Here is a 23,507-nt window from a genome sequence, read left to right on the forward strand (position 1 = left end):
AAATCTCTTTGTTTATATGTGTTTTTATAGTAAATTTTGTGTGTTAGACTTGGGAGAGAGAACAGAAGGCCCATGTTCCTGTTCTTTAAAATAGTTCTGTTTCTGTAAAATATTTAGTGGTATCATACAGAACTTGATGTTAAACAGTCTGGTGAGTCTTGTTTCTATTTTAAACTTTCTGCTGTCATGAGGTAAATCTCAATTATGAGATGAAATTATGGCATTAAATAAAAAGTATTTACTAATCTAAAAATAACAAACACAAAATAGGGCTTTCAGGATTGAGTATGTTTTTTATATTTGTTCAAACACTTATGCTTAACTAAACCAGTTACCGATATTTTTAACTCTTGAATAATGATCTAGAATAGTATGTGATTTGAGACACAAAACTAGTTTGCTTAGCAAATAGAGAAAGGAAAAATAATTGTCTATTTGAACTCTTAAGCTGCAGTAGGACATGATGACCTACAGGTGTACAAAAAATAAAAAATAAAACAAGATAAATAATTTAAGATCTCTTTCCTTTTTATGTGAAATAACAACCAAAAAAATCATTCATTCATTCATTCACTCACTCACTCACTCATTTTCTATCACTTATCCGAACTACCTCTGGTCACAGGGAGCCTGTGCTTATCTCAGACGTCATCGGGCATCGAGGCAGGATACACCCTGGACGGAGTGCCAAACCATTGCAGGGCACACACACTCTCATTCAGTCACGCAATCACACACTACGGACAATTTTCCAGAGATGCCAATCAACCTACCATGCATGTCTTTGGACCGGCATCCAGTGCTAACCACTAAGCCACCGTTGCGCCCCACACACACACACACACACACACACACACCAAAAAAATCATTTTAGAAAAAAAAAAGATCTGGTAGCATACACCATTTGTTTGTAATCCATAACCAATACAGCACTTATTGATTTGTTAAGCAGCAGCATTATTATTATTATTATTATTATTATTATTATTATTATTATTATTATTATTATTATTATTATTATTATTATTATTATTATATAAATAGCTTTTAGATTTTAGCTTACCACTAGCCACCACTGACAGTGCTGGTACAAACATTTTTCTCTCCAGGTGAACAAATTAGTTTCACTTTTTAAGGTAACCAATGCATACTTGGCTTAGCCATTTGTTTGTTCATGAAGGCCTGATTTATGTATGAAAATCTGTGGTCTCAAAAGTGGACAAGTGTTTTATACATTAAGTATAATCCACCACAAACCTACAATCAATCAGTGTATAAAAGCCCTGATTTTAAATCAGATATATATCAATAAATGTCATCCACATTCACGAGTCTTAAAAATGCACCAAAAGATTCCATGGAAACACCACAGAGATGTTAAACCATCACAATCAAAGTTTGATTTAAACTGAACTCTCTTTGGTGTATAGCACAAATTCTTGAATTGTCCTTACAATTCCAATAGTTTTGGAGAGGACTGTAACATCAAAGTTGTAAAAGATTTCTTGACCCTGTTGTAGCCTAGCCAGTGTTTGTGCTCCCAGCCCAGCTCTATTCACAGAATTATTTTCAAAGTTTTCTCACCTGATGGGCCTGATGCGCAAAGTAGGCAGATCTCCTTATTACCATTATAAGTAAGAGTTCATTCATGTTATGAGTATTGTATGTGAGACCTTGAGAACTTACTTGGGTGAAGGAAACGTGACATGAGCCACAAAAAAATAATACAAAAATATGGCAACAATGACTTAGCAAAGACTAAGACAATACAGTGGGTGGAACAAGACATGGTACAGGGCCTGGGCTGGCCACCACATTAGCCTCAGCATAGATTTGGGTTTTATATATATATATATATATATATATTATGGCATGCCGTTTAGGAAATTATTCATGAGAGAATTGAATGAAAATTCTGAATATATTGAATGGATTCTGATTATATTGAATGAAAAGTCTGAATATATTGAATGGATTCTGATTATATTGAATGAAAATTCTGAATATATTGAATATATTGAATGAAAAGTCTGAATATATTGATTGAATCCTAACGTCATCAAGACGTATCCGATATTTTGTACTTTAGGCAGAATGACTGTCAGCGATAAACTTTTTGCTGCAATTTTAAGAAATGAAGAGATGGTTAACACGTTTAACACGTTTAATACTGCGCGTACGGCCCAAACCCACACTAGTGTCAGACTACGGATGAAGAAATGTATTTGCTATTTCACTGAGGAAGGTGAAGGAAGGTTTCACCTATTTACATATCTAACAGACAGGGATCAAGATCACTAATTTGTATCTCTTTTGGTGTCCCCTTCACTACTGTCTGTCTATTGCACCTGGCCGGGGAGCAGCTGGGGGGTCCGGTGCCTTGCTCAAGGGCACCTCAGTTGTGGCCGGTCCGAGACTTGAACCCACAACCTTAAGGTTAGGAGTCAAACTCTCTAACCATTAGGCCACGACTTCCCCCACCCTATTCCCCATTCCTCAACCCAATTGAGGAGTTCTATTCAGCATGGAGGTTGAAGGTCTATGATTGCTAGCCACATATTCAGATGACCCTGCTGGCTGCCATGGATGCAGCATGTGAGGACATCATAGCGGAAGCCTGCAGAGGCTGGATAAGACATTCCAGAAGTTTTTTTCCACGCTGTATCGCAAGGGATGATATCTGTTGTGATGTGGATGAAAATCTGTGGCCCGACAGACTGGGACATCAGGGGGTAGAGACAGATTGCCTTGTATATGCACTGCGGTTCTGCCCAAGAAGTGTTTCCTATGTTTAACTTTTGGAATTTTTATTTGTGTCTTTATATTTTCTATCACAGTGACATTATATTGTAATTTTTTCAGTCCACTAGTAAAGAAAAAAAAAGAAGTGTGAATCCTGTCCAGCCTCTTACAATCAATATCCCATATACAGCAATGTATAAATTTGTGCTGTTAAAATTTATAGTTGCCACTTAGAAGAAATTCAGCCGTGTGCATTTTCGATACTTGTAATCCAAAACATAGTTTACATCAGGAAATACTAAAATAAAGCATTGTCATATTGAAAAAAATGGCTAAACATTTTCACTAGCTTGATTGTAAACAATGACTTGTTATTTTGATGGCAATGATATGTTCATTGACACAAATACTTACTTTTGAGAGAAGTACTAAGGATTTTAAGCAAATGACAGGCTTTTGCAAGAAATCCAATGTATTGTGCTGTTTGTACACATTGTTTAGATTTGCAAATTTACACTTACTGATTTGCAAATCTTAAGTATGTTTAGAGAAATGCTCCAAAGCAACTGAGAAAAACTATAAATACTGGTCTAGCACTAAATAGCTACAAGAATAAAAAAATCATGAAGTTATTATTAAAGTTGATTATAAAAGTTATTATTACATTCATGGCCTTTGATCATTTATTCACATATGAGCACAGGGTTCCTCCGATAAGCCAGAAAATGTGTTTATCTTTTCAATCATAGAGTTGAAGCAAAGGGATTTTTATCTATAATCACAACACTACAGAGCAAATCAGTGTAGTACAGAGAAAGATGCTGTCATGTCTGTGCACAGTAACGCTAAAGACTTATGTGCATGCCGTAATATCTAATGCATTGTGAAAGAGTTTAAAAAGAACAAGTATGAAGCTTGTGGGAAAACCACCACATTCTTGATCTGGTCAAGATGTTAATCCTGTTGGGAAACAAGACACTTTTTAAAATGCTACAGCAGAATGAAAATAAAAGCATATCTGTTTTTATAAGATAACCCTTTTCGCATTAGCATCAGAATGTTTTTTTTTTTTTTAAATCTTTGTAACCCATTATGGAGAAACTTCCATGAAGGTATTGTACAGCAGTGTTAACTACAGAGCAAGTCTGAATGGTGATATGATATTCCTTTTATGATGAAATGAAGCCAGTTTGCATCATCACAGTACCTAATGTATGGAATCCACACAACATGAAGGAATCTGTGGCACTCATATAATTGAATAAGTTTTTATTGAATTTATTTTAAGAATCCCCATAACACCCTCTAAAAATTTATGTTTATTTATAAAGCTGCTTGTACAGTACATCCTTCTATCATGTATATTGAAGAGACCTATAGTTACATTTTGAAAACAGCAAAAGGCATTTTTAGGACAATCCACCATTAAAATAATAGAGATGATTATAGGTAGTGTTTTTAAAGTTAAAAAAAGTCACATAGTTGACAAATTTTCTTTTTATATCAAACTAAAACATTTCTCAACCTGGGGGTAAATCCGGGTTTATAATGAGGAGAACCCAAGTTTAAGCAAAGTGTAAAAAAAAGACCTACATAAATCAATAATATCCTTAATTCAAACCTATGATTATTGTAAAAATAAAGATCAGTATGTAAAGAACACATTATTCCTACTTGTTTTTCCTGTAAACATTTTTAGCACTGTTATTTTTCCGAAAATTTTGTGTTTTTTTGTACACACCACTACACTATTAGCAGTGTCTGTACAGGAATAAACCAAACTATATTGGCTCTTGTGCATAAATTACTTTCACTTTTTAAGGATAATCCATCCACCTGTGGCCTAATTGTTTGCCTGATCATTTTTTAAAGAAAGTTGTTTACATGATGTATATATGGAACTCTAATCTTGTGAGTGAAAAGTAAGTAAAAATATTGACGTTTACTCAATGACTAAATATAGGAAATCACCGATTATCTGAACACACACAATCTAGTGCTTTTAAATTCTCATTCAATTGTCTTGCTGGTGCTGGTTTCTTCTTTCTATTATGTGCCATAACTCGTCAAGCTGCTCATCATTTAGGCCGTGGGCAGTGCTTTTCGTGTAGAACCGAAAGACCTTGGCTTCCTGAAAGACTGCTGGCTTAATGAAAGAGACCTAGGGAGATACATTCAAATGAACACTCAAATTGCAGATGAAAATGCTTCTCCAGCCATAAAGTAATCTATACCATAAAAATGCTTGCACATTGCAGTATCATTTAGTCATCTGAGGTTTATAAAGACATTTAAAACAATGAGATAATGGTCAAAAAGCAAATAGCTACCTCATCTGGACTCAGCGTTATGGCTTTCCTGACATTGTCTCTTCTATAGAACCACAAAGAATCGATGGGATTGTTCTCTCCCTGCCCGTAATCAAAGTTAATTACCTGAAATTGATGGTACCAAAGTGATTAATCATTCAGATAAAATGATCTTACAATGCTCTCATTTAAAATGCTACCTACAGTAACACATTCAATATATTGTATTTTACTATATTTTTATATTATCATTTTCATTTTCTAGCTAAATGTGTATGCATTTAATAAAACCTTTTTTTTTTTTTTTTTAAAGTTTTACATAACTTGTAATACAATCACATACATTTCTGAAGACTAAAGCCATATCAATTATATCAGCTACATTACTAGATATTAAAGAAAGTCACAAGAAGCATCATAGCCTGATATCTTTCATCAGGCTTTAAAACCTAAAACCCAAAACCACAGCCCATTGAAAAATATTATGGGTTTCTGCTCCACTCACTGTGACTCTGAAGTCTCCAAAGAGATCTAGCCACCTTTGAGATCTAGCCACCAGATCTCCAAAGAGATCTAGCCACCTTTGAGATCTAGCCACCAGTTTCTGAGAAACACACACACACACATACACACACAAACACACACACACACACACACACACACACACACACACACACACACACACACACACACACACACACACACACACACACACACACACACAGAGCTAGAGTAAATAAAACTCCCCCATTCAATACTCATATATGTTCATAGACGTGTTCACTATAGAATAAAGACAAATGACCCTGCATCAAAAAACATCCAAGTAGGACAACAGACATGCTTGTCCTCTTTATCCAGTTAACAAGGTCTTTTTTTTTAGCTGATACGAAATGTGTGAAATGAGCTAAAAAGCCACCTGGGTGTGTCTTTACAGTTTAATCATGAGACCTCTTTAAAATATTTGTAAGTTAGAGTTCTAAAAAAAAAAAGACAGAACAGGAGAAAAACTGAATGTATTTACAATAGATAGAACTGCCCAATGACAATGTGGTTAAGCTTGTGTAATGTCATTTTAATATTTGCAAAAAAAGTAAATTTGAATGTAACTAACCAAATTAAACTTTCCGTATAGTTTGCTATCAACGAATTTGTAAAGATCGCGTCTCACAATTCTCTCAATGATCTCTTTTGCATTTGCATTTTGTGGTGAAACATCATGTTTAATATCATCAAGAATGTTATCTGTTAAACAGAAGGAAAAACAGAACAGATAAAAAAGTAAGGTACAACATGCACAGATTAAAAATGGTCAAACATTGTCATAAATAACTTAATTGCAATGGTTTAGTGTGATTTTATGTGCATTTATTTTGTTTAAGTGTTTCTGAGTCCTACTATTGGACCTCTTTATAATGTTAATTTGGTGTCTACTTTCTTATTGGTTATTTAAAGTTACATTGAATATTAATCACATGGTCAGAGCAGCCATGTGAATGAATTGATTTAAGTTTGTTATCAGCAAACATGATTTATCAAAATATAATAATTTCTTGAATAAAATTAAATTCTACATATTCAATCAAGCTCAGGATCAATCCCAAAATATTGAAGCTGTGCAGCAGCAACGTTAACCACTACAATACTACAGTATATCTTGTGCAATCTAGTAAACTTTTCAGAAGGGCATTTTCTTGTGAAATGTCGATTCTTTGTTTTTATAAATCTGCCATATATATAGCCCAGGGCCTAACGAATCAAACAAGCCCTCACTTGAGCCAATCGGTGCTTGTATTGCAGAGATAGACGACTGGGAAGCCAATGATGTCATGACATCATTTTTGGGAACCCGCCTTTGACTGACAATTACTCCTTCCAATAGCAATGAAATGGGCCGGGACCTATACAGCTCTTTAGCCAATAAGCAGACAATTCCAACGATATGCGGCAACCCCCCTCTTTGCTCCCTGGTTCTGCGTGAAAAAGCTGCGCAGAAGAATTCTTGTGTAATCCTTGACCTTTTGTCACTCTCACAGCTCAGGGTGTCAAGTTACAGGCCTGTTTTCACACCAGAGTAGTAGACAGAGAGTCTCTGCTTGTTTTAGGCCTTTTAAACTGAGCATGCAGCCTTTTAATTCAAAGTTATACAGTAAACAAGTACACAAAAACGCTGGACCAGACGACCATGTCCGTAGAAAAATATTTTTATTGAAGCCATTTTTGGGTCTTTTGACTTGAATTTTTTTTTGGTGAAAGAAAGACATGTGGCTATGACTCTCAGTTGTTATTTGGTCCCTAACATGTTCCAGAAAAATAAAATTAATCAGTTTATCAGGTAAACAACCCAGGCGGAAATGAAAACCTTCCATTCTAGCCTCAGTAACTTTGTGCCAGTAAGGCCTAGAATCAATATGAAACTAGTTTCTGAAACTAGAGAATCTCTTCTTTCCAATGAGACCAGGATTCCTCCTGTGTGTCAAAGTATGTGGGAGCTGTACCACTTTTTGTTGGGTAGGTCATGTAGGCGAAAAACCTGCAAAAAGGGGGTGAGGTCCTGAAAAGGTTTTAACACTTAACTACTTAACCCTACATTAGTGTGTGTGTGTGTGTGTGTGTGTGTGTGTGTGTGTGTGTGTGTGTGTGTGTGTGTGTGATTCAGAACAACAACGTATTTTAAATGGGAACCTGTGAGTTTCAGGTATGTTCTCATGTCAGATACAGTCTCAGAGATTTTCTTGTCATCCAGCTTAAAGTCTGCATGTTCAGCTGCCAAAAGTGCATCAATAATCCTGGAAAAAAGATGGGGGTAGGGGAGGGGTGTTGTGCATTGGCATAAACATGCATGAATGTATTTTTATTACACATACAGTTATTTCATTCTGAGTGATTTAAGCATCATACAGTGTCCTATAGCTAAACACCATTGCTTAAATTGCATGTGATGTACTTTGACCTGATTTTACTGGTGAACTCACATCCTTTCAATTGCTTTTGTAACCCTGTGTTGGTAGGCGTTTTGGTGAAGCAGGTAGCGAACGTGAAAGAGTTCGTACATATTCAGTGCTTCCTGAAAGAAAAAGAAAAATGTTTTTAATTAAAGGTGATTGTAGCTTACATGATTCCCACATTATTTCATATTATAAGCTCACCTTATCTCTCATGCAGATCTTCTTTTCGTTGTTCTCAGTGGTGCAAACCCGTGCAAACGTCATGTAGCGCTCATGGGAGAAGTTGCTTTTCATTCCCAGATGGAGGCAATCTCTGGGAAATGAAACATAAATATGCAGCATATACAATACATTTCCCTACTGTCATTTGGAAATTGTACTTTGAACAAAATAAGACTATAAACACTGAATGCCAGCACATCACGACTCACCTACTGAAATAATCCATTTTGTCGACATCGATACCTGTGGTTTTATTGGCCACAATCTCATACAAGTAGGACTTCTCCTTTGGTCTTCCTTTGTAGCACCACTGCATTAAATAAGATACAATATAGTATAAACTATACACATTATATAACTATATATTATTTTTCCTGTTGTCTGTTTACATATTAATCTATTTATTATTATTATTATTATTATTATTATTATTATTATTATTATTATTATTATTATTATTATTATTATTATTATTATTATTATTATTATCATTACATTTGGATCTGCATGTTGCATTGGCAGTTGATTGTTCCTCTCAGTAGGTGGATTTGGGCCAAAGATGAGCTCCTCGATAAACATAATGTCTTGTTCATCAAGTCCATATCCATCCATGATTTCCTTAATTGTTTTGCCATTCATTCTGTTATTGATCAGTTGTTCAAACATTTTGATTGATGCTTGTTCATGCTACTCCATGAGAACAGAAACAAAGAAATAAGATGTGTGACAGCTAAAAATAATTAAAAGTATTACTTTATATGATTGTTCAGCGATTTTTCTCTTCAGTTATAATTATTTGCACACATTTATTTACCCACAATTAAAATGGGTTTAGATTCAAGAAAAAAAAGGAAATATATAGGACACTAACAAAAGGCAATTATCGATTGTACAGATTTTTAACTATTTACCTTCCAATTTAATTCTGGCTTTGCCTCCTTCATGAAGGTCTCAAATACATGAGAGAAAGGGCCATGACCTTCATTTGAAAAAAGTAGAAAAGGGTTTGAATAATTATCAGTGTGATAATGATGTGGGAATTGACACTGAACTACCCATCACCCTCAGCATGCCATGTGTCTACATCCCATGTCCTAAAGATAAGCATAAGTTTCTGGTTTCTGTATATTTCTTTCTTAAGCTATCACTCTTGTCACTATATTGTGAGGATATTGTGTTGTGTGTTTCACAGCTCATGCCTTTGTTTGCTTCATATCTAGTGTTTATGTTTAGGATTCTTGTTAAATGTTTCTACTTGCTACTTTTATTTTTTTATTTGTAAATATTTTTACAATTCATAATAGTTTGTGTTGATTGAGGGCATTTATATACATTTCATGTCCTGGGTGTAACACTACAAACTGTGGAAAGTTTCAATATGGGTAAATAATAAATAAATAGATATTTGATGTATTTTATTTGGATTGTGTTATTCCCCAAGCCAGTTTAATAATAGCCATATAATACACAAGGAATAACTCACCCAGGTCATGACACAATCCTGCAATCTGAACACAGAGTTCATCTTGTTTAGTTATCTCCTCTCCATGACCTCTCAGACTCCGCACAAGTTCTCCTGCTAGATGAGCCACACTGTGAATGAAAGTAAAATGTTGTATTGTTACCTCATCATGATGTGGTATAAATATTGCAAGACATTACATAATGATTTTTCAGCAGCAATTTAATCTGCAGTTTATTAGTAAAAAGACTCAAAGGACCAACTGTTTGTGTGTTTATTTATATATATATATATATATATATATATATATATATATATATATATATATATATATATATATTTATTTATTCAAATTGATATTTTATCATTGTTTTCATTCAAAGAAAGGCTTGCCTTGAAAAAATGAATGCTGTATATGACTGCATAGCAATAGATAGCTAATTATATTCTTTCTTTCTTTCTTTCTTTCTTTCTTTCTTTCTTTCTTTCTTTCTTTCTCTCTCTCTCTCTCTCTCTCTCTCTCTCTCTCTCTCTCTCTCTCTCTCTCTCTCTCTCTCTCTCTCTCATCAGCTCTCCTGGTCCATAATCTTTATAGAAATAATCAGAATATGAATGATCACTTACCATCATCAAAATCAGCTACTAAAATAATTTACTGTTAGTATGAAAGTATGACAGTTTTACCCGATGGAATGCTCAAAGCGGTTGTGAGAAGCTCCTGGAAAAACAAAATAGCCGCCTCCTAGCTGCTTGATATTTCTCAGACGCTGAAACTCTGGTGTGTCAATGATTTTAACCAGCAGGGGATGCAGCCTGATATGGCCATGGACAGAGTCATTGAAGATCTGTGATACAAAAAAATTAATTATATAATCCAGAAAATAAATAATTCAGTGATAATTTTAATTCACAAAGCTTCCATGAAAACAACATATTGATGACAAATCATCAAACGTTCTTCTGAGAGGAGATGATATTTGACCAGTTGGATGAACCAATTTCTTTGGCATATTTGATCTGAAAAACAATGTTATCACTTTGGAATCCCTACAAAAAGCACTTTGGTGATGTTCAGCACCTGAATAACATGTTATGTGTTCTGTTGACACTAAATAGACATGTGGCAGGGTTCATACTGAATACAGAAAAAATGAACTTCCAGAAAGTTCCACTATGCTGGAATTAATTCCTCAAAACTCCTTCAGCGAACCAGCACATGATTATTTCGTTATAAAGGGTTCATAGACAGAGTTCAATTGTTAGATACATAACTAGCATTTCTCTGTCAGGATCCAGCCCGGACTTTGGTCTCGTGTTTTGTTTCTGTTCTGTGTCACGTGTCTGCCCCGCCCTTGTCTCTTCCTTCATGCCTCTGCACACCTGTTCCTTATGCGTTAATTGTGTGGTGTATTTAACCGTGCCGCGTTGCCTATTGCAGAGCAGAATCCTTGTCATCTGTCGTCTCGTACTTTTACGCTATCCTTCATTTGGGTCTTTTATCACCGCGCCGCTGACATTCTAACTTAGATAATGTATTGGACACATGGGCATCCTTTTTCAATAATTTATTGATGTTATGTGAAATGTTTTTATAGGCCAAACTAATAATCTAATAATCATCTCATGAACTAATTATCAGAAAGTGCACTGTATCCACCAATGTATGCAAAGAAAAACTCACCTTGTAATTTTCTGTAGCCATTTGTTTGCTTTCAAGCTGAATACTTGTTTCGGTGGACTAGAGTGACAATAATAATTCTTATTTAGCTTGGACATAGATACATATTAATATATCTTACACATCTGCTTTCTAGAGCAAGGGTATCATTGGATCCTGCTTCCCAACACTGCTTGTGTATTTGATAAATATTACACTTTTAAATTTTGGCATTTCTTCTAGCACATGCTGTACATTTCACTACATTCACAAAATCTTTATCTGTGATTTCTCAGTTCAATTTCTTTTTCTTTCTCTTTAAGCCTTAATTTCAGACATGTGTCAGAAAACTGGCAAGTCTTAAAGAAAATACACAATAAAATGAAAGTAAGAGCTCAGTTTTTTTTAAAAGGGACACATTTTGGATATAAATTCATGAAATTTGTCAACACAAATATGATAATAAAAGTCAAGGTTAGCTGAATTTGAGCTAGTTGTGCTGAATGCAAAGGCCATGTGTTCCTATCCTGTCACTGTACAAAATAAAAGTTTGTTTTATTGTATATTCATTCAAATAAATTAACTGACAAAATAGAATTCATTAAGTGCATAGAAAAACACTTTAGTTACCAAAAAAGACAACAAAAAAAAAATCAGAGAAATGGCAAGTCTGAGAGTAAATACACAATAAAATAAAAAGAACATCTCAGTTTATTTATACCTCATTCTGGATAAATATTCAAACACTTCATCAAATCTGAAATAGATACAAGCTGATTGGGGAATCTTTGATGACCGTGACCAGATGTTTATTAGTTTCTTTTCTTCTTTCTTTTTCTGATAATCCTGATCAGAAACTGGATTCACAAATGTTTTTGTTTTCTTTGTGCTCATATGCTTGTGTTGATAAAAGTGATAGCACCCATTAAGTATCAAACTTGGCAACAACACAGCTGATTTACTGACCATGTCATCTGACCAGGTTTTTCATTATTAATGTTAAGACTTTTACTTAGAAAAATTGGGTGTATGGAATTAATAATTAACTTTAATGTATAAGTTGCATGAAATGATCATTGATGAATGAATGAGCTTTAATTTCTAATCTATTAATTGCTTATCAACAGTTCATTATTACTGTTACTGGCAAAAAGTATTGGAGTATAAATTCAGAAGTGATAGAATTCTGGTGTATAAATTTGTTAAAGTCACTATTATTTTCCAATTTGACAATATAATTTTAAATGAAGTAAGGTATTTATCAATATAATACAAACAATTAAGGGTGTTGCTTGTATTTACTCGTGCTTAACTAATGCTTATTACAGTTTTTTCCTTTCACTTCAAAGCTTAATTTCTCATTTCAGAGAAATGGCAAGTCTGAGAGGAAATACACAATAAAATGAAAAGGACAGCTCAGTTTATTTATATCTCATTCTGGGTATAAATTCAAACACTTCATCAAATCTGTCAATACAAATATGATAACAACAGAAGTAACATGTTGATCATAACATAACATTACTAATAAAAACACAATGTAAGCAATTCTAAAACTTACCTCACTTGTTCCTGTAGCCATATTTGCCCTGAACCTGAAGCCTTGTGTCAGTGGATTAAAAAAGGGAACAAAATTAAGGTTAATATTTTTTATAATTCACACAAATTGAGCATGTGCAAGATGTGCTCATATGCCTGTGTTGATAAAGTACCAAACTTACTCACAATACAGCTGATTTACTGACCATTTTACTTGATTTACTGACCATGTCATCTGACCAGGTTTTTCATTATTAATGTTAACAAGACTTTTACTATGAAGAATTGTGTGTATGGAATTAATAATTAACTTTAATGTATAAGTTGCATGAAATGATCATTGATGAATGAATGAGCTTTAATTTCTAATCTATTAATTGCTTATCAACAGTTCATTATTACTGTTACTGGCAAAACGTATTGCTGTGTAAATTCAGAAGTGATAGAATTCTGGTGTATAAATTTGTTAAAGTCACTATTATTTTCCAACTTGACAATATAATTTTAAATGAATTAAGGTATTTATCAATATAATACAAACAATTAAGGGTGTTGCTTGTATTTACTCATGCTTAACTAATGCTTATTACAGTTTTTTTCCTTTCACTTCAAACCTTAATTTCTCATTTCAGAGAAATGGCAAGTCTGAGAGTAAATACACAATAAAATGAAAAGGACAGCTCAGTTTATTTATATCTCATTCTGGGTATAAATTCAAACACTTCATCAAATCTGTTAATACAAATATGATAACAACAGAACTAACATGTTGAGCATAACATAACATTACTAATAAAAATACTCACTCACTCATTTTCCCTCATTTTCACTCATTTCACTCACTCATTACCTATAAAGCATCAAGAGCAGATCACAAAATACCATACAGCAATGCTATGACATGAAAAACTTTGGCTTACCTTTGGTTTACAATTTAAACCTATGAAACAGCAGAGCAGACTGATACATATAGCCCAAAAGACACAGTATAAATCCAGACAACCCCTTGTTTGTGGATTAGCTTGCCTCCACTGTGACGTACCTAAACTTTGGTTATAGGTAAATACTTATTTGTGTGTCAAAATAATGAAATGAAGTCAGGTAAAGTTTGTGATAAACACCAGAAAAGAAAAAAAAGAAACAAACAACAACAACAACAAAAAAATAAATACTGTACATATACATATGCAATCCTAGTAGTTTTGCCCACCAAAAAGTATTTTGTAGTGCTATCATTAATGCACATTTACATCAGTTTTGCACAGTGTACAGTATAGTATAGCTACAATATTACAGTAAATATATGGTCCCAAGTGTATTGCATAGTTAAAGCCTTACACAGCTCAAACAGTATTGCCCACTGAGCAATACTGCACCTTCCAAACAGAATTGTGCACAGATCCTGTAAGACAATGTTCAAACATTTTCTCTAATTTAAGCTGTCACATGTGAAGTATAAATGTGGATAAAGATATTGAGCTAAAATCAATAAATACCAGGTGTGCATGCACTCTGTGATGTGTCAAAAACATACAGTAAGTGTCTGCCATGTATTTAAGCAAATGAAAATGGGTACCATATATTTCTCTAAACACTTTATCACAACAGGAGTTAAAGATACAGACGAATAGTCAATAATCTCTTTTAATCAATGTTTACCTGGAATTGGTGTCTGAGTCTCATAGTCACTTGCTCCTTTAGAGCAACAAAAAGGCCAGATTTAGACAGGGAATATCAGGGTACAAATAGTTCCTGTCATTAGGGCCCGAGCACCGAATGGTGCGAAGCCCTATTGTTTTTGCTCAGGTTTATTTATTTATTTGTTTGTTTGTTTATCTATCTATCTATCTATCTATCTATCTATCTATCTATCTATCTATCTATCTATCTATCTATCTATCTATCTATCTATCTATCTATCTTATTTATTTATTTATTTATTTATTTATTTATTTATTTATTTATTTATTTATTTATTTTTTGCACACATTGGCCAATTGGGGTCCCTTAACATGCTCGAAAACTCTTGAAAACTGGAACACACGTCAGAGCCGTGCGACACTAGGCTCGGGCAAAGGGTGGAATACGGGTGTGGCAGAGGGCTCTGTAGCGCCCCCTGTAATGCAAAAACAAACATTTGTGCACAGATCGGGCAATTATGTATGCACATGTACGAGACTTGGTACGCATATAGATCTCATCGACCCGAACAACTTTCATGCTGTAAACTATGAGCTCCACCTAACAGGAAGTCGGCCATTTTGGATTGTTTTATAAGTGCATGCGGTGAACTTTTAAATTCTCCTCCTAGGGAATTCATGCGATTGACATCAAATGTGGTGAACATGATGCCGAGACATTGCACTTGCTAAATTCCGAAGAGATGTTTGATATCTCAAACGGTGCTGCCATGGCGAGGAGACTAAGTTATGGCGAATTCAGAGAAACAGGAAGTGTCAAATATCTAAAGCAAAAAATGTCTTATTTGGATGACACGCAATGTGTATGTTCGGCCAAGGTTTCCGATCGCATCGATGTGCCTATTGTGAATCTCGCACATAGCGCCACCAACAGGCGCCAGGAAGTGTGTCAGTCACAACAGTTGCATGTGGTGAACTTTTAAATACTCATGCGATTGACACCAAAAGTGGTCAACATGATGCCGAGACGTTGCACTTGCTAAATTGCGAAGGGATTTTTGATATCTCGAACGGTGCTGCCATGGCAAGGCGACTAAATTATGACGAATTCAGAGAAACAGGAAGTGTCTTCTATCTAAGCCAAAAAATGTCTTATTGTGATGACACGCCTTGTGTATGTTCAGCCAAGGATTCCGATCGTATTGATGTGCTTATTGTGAGTCCCGGATATAGCGCCACCAACAGGCCCCAGGAAGTGTGTCAGTCAGGTTGATTTTTTTCACAGTTGCATACAATGAACTTTTAAATACTCCTCCTAGAGGATTCATGCGATTGAATCTAATGCAAAATTATGAACGGATTTTTGATATTTCAAACACCGTTGCCATGGCATCGTGTCAAAGTTTACTTTTATTTGAGGCATTTTTAAGGCTTTTGGCGTGCTTAGATTAACTTGAAATTTGACACATACCTCACATTTTTCGGCTGTTAAGTGTGGACAAAAAGGTCAGACAAAGGTGTGTCTTTTAAGTGGCTAGAGCCACTAGAGCCCCCGTTTGTCTAAAATGTGGTGTTTCATTTACCTACAGTCCTCAAATGGGTCAGCAACAACATAAAATAGTCCACTGATATTTAACCACTTCATGCACTTGCCCATAATAATAATAATAATAATAATAATAATAATAATAATAATAATAATAATAATAATACTTCGGCCTTGCTCAAGGGCACCTCAGTCGTGGCCGGCCCGAGGTTTGAACCCACAACCTTCGGGTTACGAGTCAGACTCTCTAACCATTACGCATATAATAATAGCAATAGTATTATTATATACTTATTATAACATGCCTGGTGGTGAAAAGGTTACATTAACCTTAAAATGAAGGAACTTCAATGCCATCCAAGCCTTAATGTCATTAGGACATGCAAGATGATGTGAAATATGATCCCAGGGGAAGCAAATAAAGTGAAAAAGTAATGGCCCCAGAATCAAGCCCTATGGAACCCCATAGGAAACCAGCAAGACCCACAAAAAAAGTTCTATTTGTTAAATAGGACCTAAAACAGGGCCATGAATACCCACAAGTTGATCTAGAGGAGATATTAAAATGTTGTGGTCGACTGTGTCAAAAGAAGCAGTTAAGTCTAGTAGGATGAGAATCATAAAGTCACCAGCATCGTGCATATGCAGTGTTTTTAAACCAGATGGAAATACCTTCTGGATGTAGTGTTCTATATCCACATCCACAGGGGTCTGTTCTCCCATTTTCCATCTTACTTTCCTTGCCTTATTCTGAAAGGTTGTTATTTCACAGTGAAAGTGAAAGCAGTACATTTACAAAACATATTACACATTAAAAAATAATATCTATTGTAATATTTAAACATTTTTAATGTTAGTTACATAAGTGACTACCAAAAAAAAGCTGAAATATCCTGCACAACATTATGTTAAACAAACTGATGAGTCCTGTTCTATTCATCCACAAACCTACAAAAATACTTCAATCAATCTGTGTATAAACACAGAGAGGTTGAATCATATTGCTAGATGCCTTATCAAGTCAAGTCAAGTCAAGTCAAGTCAAGAAGCTTTTATTGTCATTTCAACCATATATCAAGCATCGCGTTAGTTCAGGCAGGCCACGTTGTCAAGCATGCATCAGCTGATAATCAGTTGTTCATGATGCGCACCAATCCGGTACAACTTCCGTAACTTCTGACCTTTTAAAATTCTCATTCTCGAGCTGCTTTCTAGTGCATTGCTGCAGCTGTGATTTAACTCCTCCAGCCCTGACCCTACCTAGATGTAACCTGTCGTTTGTTGTACCAGTATTACGTTATAAATCTTCATCATGTATTCGTGATGTTTTTTATTTTTCTCCTCTTTCTCTCTCTCATTATTTTTATTTATTTATTTATTTTTATTTATTTATTTATTTTTATTTACTTATTTTTCAAAACATGTAAGTGAGCATATTAACACTATGCATGATTAATGGTTCTGCTGTTATACCGGGGGGCTATTTTATTTTATTATCCCCACTATGTCTTTGCATGCACACGGATGGGCGAGTGGAATTTACAGTGGTAAATACTGTATGTTCAACAATATTGCGTGCAGTAAAACTATAATGAACACAGTTTCATAGCAGCAGGTCCCTGAGATAATGTAAAGAATTGTGCAAAACAGCAAACGACTGAAATGTAAGACAGTGTGTCCAAAGAGCAAAAAGTGTGCAAAAACAGCATGTAAACAACAGCCTTCGTAAGAAGTAGAGACGCTGCTGGGCTTTCTTGGTGATGGAGCTGGTGCTGAATGACCAGGTGAAGTTCTCTGCTAGATGAACACAGAAATTTGGTGCTCTTCATTATCTCCCTCCCTGTATGCTGACTCGTCATTCTTGCTGATGAGACCCACCACAGTCGTGTCATCGGCGAACTTGATGATATGGTTCGATCTGTGCATTGCTGCACAGTCGTGAATCAGCAAGGTGAACAGCAGATGCACTGAGCATGCAGCCCTGAGGGGCTCCAGTGTTCAGTGTGGTGGTGCGGGAGATGCTGTTCCTGATCCGGACTGACTGAGGTCTCCCATTCAGGAAGTCCAAGATCCAGTTGCAGAGGGAGGTGTTTAGTCCCAGCAGGCTCAGCTTCTCAATCAGGTGCTGAGGGATGATTGTATTGAATGCTGAACTAAAGTCTATGAACTGCATTTGTACATAAGTGTCTTTATTGACCAGGTAGGTGAGGGATAAATGAAGGGCTGTGACATCGCAGTGACAATGGCATCGTCCGTGGAGCGGTTTGGACGATACGCGAACTGTAGGGGGTCCAGTGAGGGTGGTAACTGGGTCTTGACGTGCCTCATGACAAACTTCTCGAATCAATTCATAACGATGGGTGTGAGTGCGACGGTACAGAGGGATCAGTCATTGAGGGATCAACTTCCGTCGATTAACTCTGCACATAGTTCTCCTTACGTTGGCCGTGGATAGACAGAGTACCTGGTCGTTGGGGGGAGGAATGGTCTTCCTTGCGGATATGTTGTTTTGCACCTCAACCCGAGCATAGAAGTCGTTCAGTGTATCTGGGAATTGCAGGCAAATTAATGCAAGAGATGCTCTTCATTGTAAGAGACCCTAGTACATAGGACTTGCATGACCTAATGTTAAAACTGCTCTTTATAGCTGTGCACCAAATCAACCAAAAACAGCACATTGCTGTAGGAAGGCACATAATTTAAAAACTAGGCAAAGAGAGTGCTGATTAAACCTTACAGTCAGTATTAAGGTGGGCCTATTTGACATGACATTGACATATATATGTGAATATGAACATGACATGAATAATAATATGGAAATCCTGAATTAAATACAGTAAGTATTATGAGACCACTGGATTATTAATGTTTAATAATCTTGCGATTAAATTTCAATTAAAAAAGATAAAATGATATTCATTTTTGGGCAGGACTCTTAACTTAAACAAAGTCTCAATAAAGACATAGATTTTTATATACAGTATATATTATTGCAGTGTCAGTACAGCACTAATCTAAACTCCTCAGCTCTGGCACATAGATTTGTTTCACATTAGAGTAACCCATGTGGCTTAGTCATTTTCCTGAATTTTCCAAGTCAAAACCAGAAGGAGCTTGTAGTCTAATGCATGTTTTGAATATGAAAATCTGCGGTCTTAAAAGGGAGGGGTTGAAACGTATGTTAAAACTCACTATAATGGGTAAATCATATAGAAGTACAGGAAGTCATACTTGCCAACTGCTATTCTACCGTACACAGAGGATGAAACACTCTCTGGACTGGACAAAGGAGATAATGAACATGTCAACTGATTTTTAATACCATCTACTACACTACATATTGCTCTTTTATTTTACATAGTGTCAATGTACATTCTTATGTCTTACTTATGACCACTGTACATTTATTTGATACACACACTAACAAACTACTATCTGACATACAGTTTTTAAACTATTATCTTGTAAATATTTTGCATGCAGTTAATCTTTACAGAGACCTCAGTTTCAGTCTGTATACACAGAGCTGTGTATGTGTCTGTCACAAACTTCAAGGGTTGTGTTTTCTTCATGGGTCCTGGTCCTCAAAGTTACACTTGTATTGTGGCTTTTGTGAAAGCAAATTTCCCTTTGTGGTTAATAAAATCTACTCTACTGTTCTCTAAAAGCATCTATACACTTGACCATTACACCTATGTGTGGCCTTCCCCACAAAGTGTGAAGCATAGAATTTGTAGAATGTCTTTGAATGCTGTTTTCCCACACTGTAGCTAAGGCAGAATTCAAGTTTCATACAACTCAAAACAAAGGCTTTTTAGTATCTTTTAATATTTCTCTAAACATAATGACTCAAATAATATGTTGCACAACACAGGAAAACACTGCTGTGAATGTGTGAATGAACAACAGGCAAGGGGAGGAGGGATGTGTAGGCAAAACCCAGGATTGAGGGAGAGATTTCAGTGAAATTGGCCTCAAAAGGTGTTGCTGTAGCACCTACAGGTCCTCTGCCTGAGCTTGGAGATGAGTCTGAAAGCACTGCTCCTACTCTGTACACAGCTCATGAAGGGCCTGATGTTGTGCCTTGTGGTTGCTGGTGAGGATCTTGACGATTACTGCAAGTGGCAAAAGCTCCATGACAGTGTGTCTTCTTTCTCAGTCCCTGGTTCCAAGACACTTTATGAGGTAGAACAGAAATGAGGATGCCAGAGACAGGCTTGGGACAATTGTAAACAAAAGTTCTTGATTCTTTGTCATTATTCTTTCATATTTCATTGCTTTTACATTTCTCCACACAAAACATACTGTGCAAAAGTTTTGTGAAGAAATGCTGTAAAGTAAGAATGCTTTCAAAAATGTGTATTTTAATTTTTAATTTTTTTTTAAATCAATTTACAAGTGAGCAAATAGAAAAAAAGACTAGCTTGAATCAATAGCTGGTGCTTCTACCCTTATAGCATCAATTCTTACACTTTTGTATGTCAGGGATTTTGTATGATCAGAGTCATGATTAACCATTCCAAGCAGGTGATAATGATCATAAATTTCATATGTAGGTTGAAACACAGTCATTAACTGAAACAGAGACAGATTTTTGACTCCAGTCTCTCATTTGAAGCTCAAATAAATAATATCACAAGGTTATCCTACTTCCATTCCTGAAATATTGCAAAGATAAGAACTATGATGTCACTACATGATGCAAAAAACACTAGTTCATGCATTTGTTACCTCTAGGTTATATTACTGTAATACTTTTCTGTGTGGATGTTGCAGTGATAGCATAAACAAGCTCCAGTTATTATAGTATGCAGCAGCTAGAGTCCTAACCAGAACCAGAAAATATGAACACGCCACCCCTATCTCATCCACGCTGCATTGGCTTCCAGTGTAATTTTGCATTGATTATATTATACTATTACTGACCTATAAAGCATGTTATGGTCTTGTGCCACAGTACCTAAGCAATCTTTTTTATTTTTTATTTTTTAATTTTTTTATAAACCGTCACTACTTCGAACAAAAGATGCTGGCTATTTGGTAGACCTACTTCAATCCTGATGCCCTACCCCTCGTTCGAGTCTCGTCACCCAGGGATAGATAGATAGGGATCGTCACACCACTGCATGGACAGCCAGTGACTCCTGGGATTGCTGTGGATGAGACTGCCCGGAAAAACTAAAAACTTTGGTTATAGGTAAATACTTATTTGTCTGTCAAAATAATGTAATGAAGTCAAGTCAATTTTATCATTTGCACATTATGACAGAACATGTAGTGCAGAATATTATGAACACCAGCAAAGAAAAAAAAGAAAATTAATATAAATTAATATATATTTAATATTGCATATATTAATAGTTAAAGCCTCACACAGCTTAAGATGTATTGCCCACTCAGCAGTAATGCACCTTCCCAACAGTATTGTGCACAATTTATATAGAACTTTAAAACTTTTTTATTTAAATGAATCTATTACATGTTAATTAAGTATGAGAAGGTAAAGTATTAGACAAAATTCAATAAATACCAGTCATTCATGCACTATTTTGTCATCTAGACACTTAGAAAACAGGTGGTTGGTGGTGTTGATCAGTGTCTGCCCTATATGTAAAGAAATGAAATTGGATACCATATATTTCTCCGAACACAACAGAAGTTAAAGATGCAGGCGAATAGTCACTATTCTCTTAAATCAAGGTTTATGTGGAATTGGTGTCCAAAGACCCATTAATACAAAAAAAAAAAATATTCATCTGCACTTGTCTAAAACAGTAACATGGAGAGTAAGATAATTCTGTACTATTTTCAGATCTACCCAGTAACAATTTCTAAATGTTGCTTCTTTGTTGTTGGTACAGAGTTTACCCTGTTTTGTTATAAACGCTTTGTGGTTCAGGAATGTCCTTCTTAGTGTGCATGTTGTAAAACATTACAAACATTAACACAATCAATTATGGAATCATTCTCTGCTGCATTTACGTCTGTATTATGAAAAACATCCAAATTTCTTGTAGTGGACATTATACATATCATGAATGTTTATATGTGTTTTTATAGTAAATTTTGTGTGTTAGACAGGCCCATGTTCCTGTTCTGTAAAATAGTTCTGTTTCTGTAAAATATTTAGTGGTATCATGCATAACTTGATGTTAAACAGTCTGGTGAGTCTTGTTTCTATTTTAAACTTTGCGCTGTCATGAGGTGAATCTCAAATTAAAAACTATGACCTTAAATAAAAAGTATTTACTAAACTAAAAAGACAGATGAATGGTACACAAAATAGGGCTTTCAGGAATGAGTATTTTTTTATATATATATATGTTCAAACACTTACACTTAACTAAACCGGTTACTGATATTTTTAACTCTTGAATAATGATCTACAGTAGAATAGTATGTGATTTGAGACACAGAACTAGTTTGCTTAGCAAATAGAGAAAGGAAAAATAATTGTCCATTTGAACTCATAAGCTGCAGTAGGACATGATGACCTACAGTACAGGTGTACAAAAAAAAAAGAAAAGAAAAAGAAAACAAGATAAATAATTTAAGATCTGTTTCCATTTTATTTGAAATAACAAACAAAAAATCATTTTAGAAAAAAAATGATCTGGTAGCATACACCATTTGTTTGTAATCCATCACCAATACAGCACATATTGATTTGCTAAGCATTATTATTATTATTACTACTACTACTATTATTATTATTATTATTATTATTATTATTATTAATATTATTATTATTATTATTATTATTATTAACTTAGTTTAATTGTTACATTATAAATAGCTTTTAGATTTTAGCTCACCATTAGCCACCACTGATAGTGTTGGTACAAACATTGTTGGTACAAACATCCCAATGATGTTGTAAAAGATTCCTTGACCCTGTTATATCCTAACCAGTGATTATGCTCCTGGCCCAGCTCTATTTACAGATCTATTTTCAATGTTTTCTCGCCTAATGGGCCTGATGCGGCAAGTAGGCAGATCTCATTATTACCATTAGAAGTAAGAGTTCATCCATGTTATGTGTATGGTATGTGGGACCTTGAGAACTTACTTGGGCAAAGGAAACGTGACATGAGTCACACAAACAAATAAAACAAAAATAAGGAAACAATGACTTAGCAAAGACTAACGCTAAACAATGGGTGGAACAAGACCCGGTACAGGGCCTGGGCTGGCCACTACATTAGCCTCAGCATAGATTTGGGTTTGGGTGGCCTAATTATAATATATATACTGTATATATAAGACTGACCATGGTGGCCTCCCAAGCCCTGCTCCACGGCCCTGCCCTTCAGTACTGCTCCAGCCATCCAGCCTTGACAAGCCTGACCTTGACTCACCACCTCTTCCCAGAGAAAACCCTGTATGTGAGACTACGCCTGCCTTTTATAGCCTACATGGGCCTACATGGGCAGGACTAGCAC

At 35.2% G+C, this 23,507-nt stretch overlaps 1 protein-coding gene across 3 annotated transcripts; it reads right to left on the reverse strand.

Moving 5' to 3' along the window:
* Window positions 1-3,996: 3,996 nt before the first annotated feature.
* On the reverse strand, window positions 3,997-13,007 carry LOC113639149 (deoxynucleoside triphosphate triphosphohydrolase SAMHD1-like). Of its 3 annotated transcripts, none has more exons than XM_047819048.1 (14): window positions 12,902-13,007; window positions 11,365-11,421; window positions 10,368-10,528; window positions 9,705-9,814; window positions 9,133-9,200; window positions 8,717-8,908; window positions 8,431-8,531; window positions 8,201-8,312; window positions 8,027-8,118; window positions 7,737-7,840; window positions 6,166-6,296; window positions 5,557-5,655; window positions 5,073-5,177; window positions 3,997-4,903 (listed from the first exon to the last, which is right to left on the reverse strand). In XM_047819048.1, the coding sequence occupies exons 1-14, from the start codon at window positions 12,920-12,922 to the stop codon at window positions 4,757-4,759; spliced, it is 1,500 nt and encodes a 499-aa protein (XP_047675004.1). In that variant the 5' UTR covers window positions 12,923-13,007; the 3' UTR covers window positions 3,997-4,756. The 3 variants fall into 3 exon arrangements, with proteins under 3 accessions (XP_047675004.1, XP_047675005.1, XP_047675006.1); XM_047819049.1 differs by lacking the exon at window positions 12,902-13,007 and adding an exon at window positions 12,062-12,086; XM_047819050.1 differs by lacking the exon at window positions 5,073-5,177.
* Window positions 13,008-23,507: the final 10,500 nt, after the last annotated feature.

The sequence above is a fragment of the Tachysurus fulvidraco genome, chromosome 9 (assembly GCF_022655615.1).
Source record: "Tachysurus fulvidraco isolate hzauxx_2018 chromosome 9, HZAU_PFXX_2.0, whole genome shotgun sequence".
Lineage (NCBI taxonomy): Eukaryota > Metazoa > Chordata > Actinopteri > Siluriformes > Bagridae > Tachysurus > Tachysurus fulvidraco.

Bases quoted from the DNA above. Each gene is read 5' to 3' on its own strand.
- LOC113639149 (XM_047819048.1), bottom strand. From the start codon at position 12,922: ATGGCTACAGGAACAAGTGAG. The intron at 9,201-9,704 runs GTGAGTTATTCC...TTTCAAATGAAG, and splicing joins AGGATTGTGTCATGACCTGG to GTCATGGCCCTTTCTCTCAT. The intron at 7,841-8,026 runs GTGAGTTCACCA...TCTTTTTTCCAG, and splicing joins ACAAAAGCAATTGAAAGGAT to GATTATTGATGCACTTTTGG.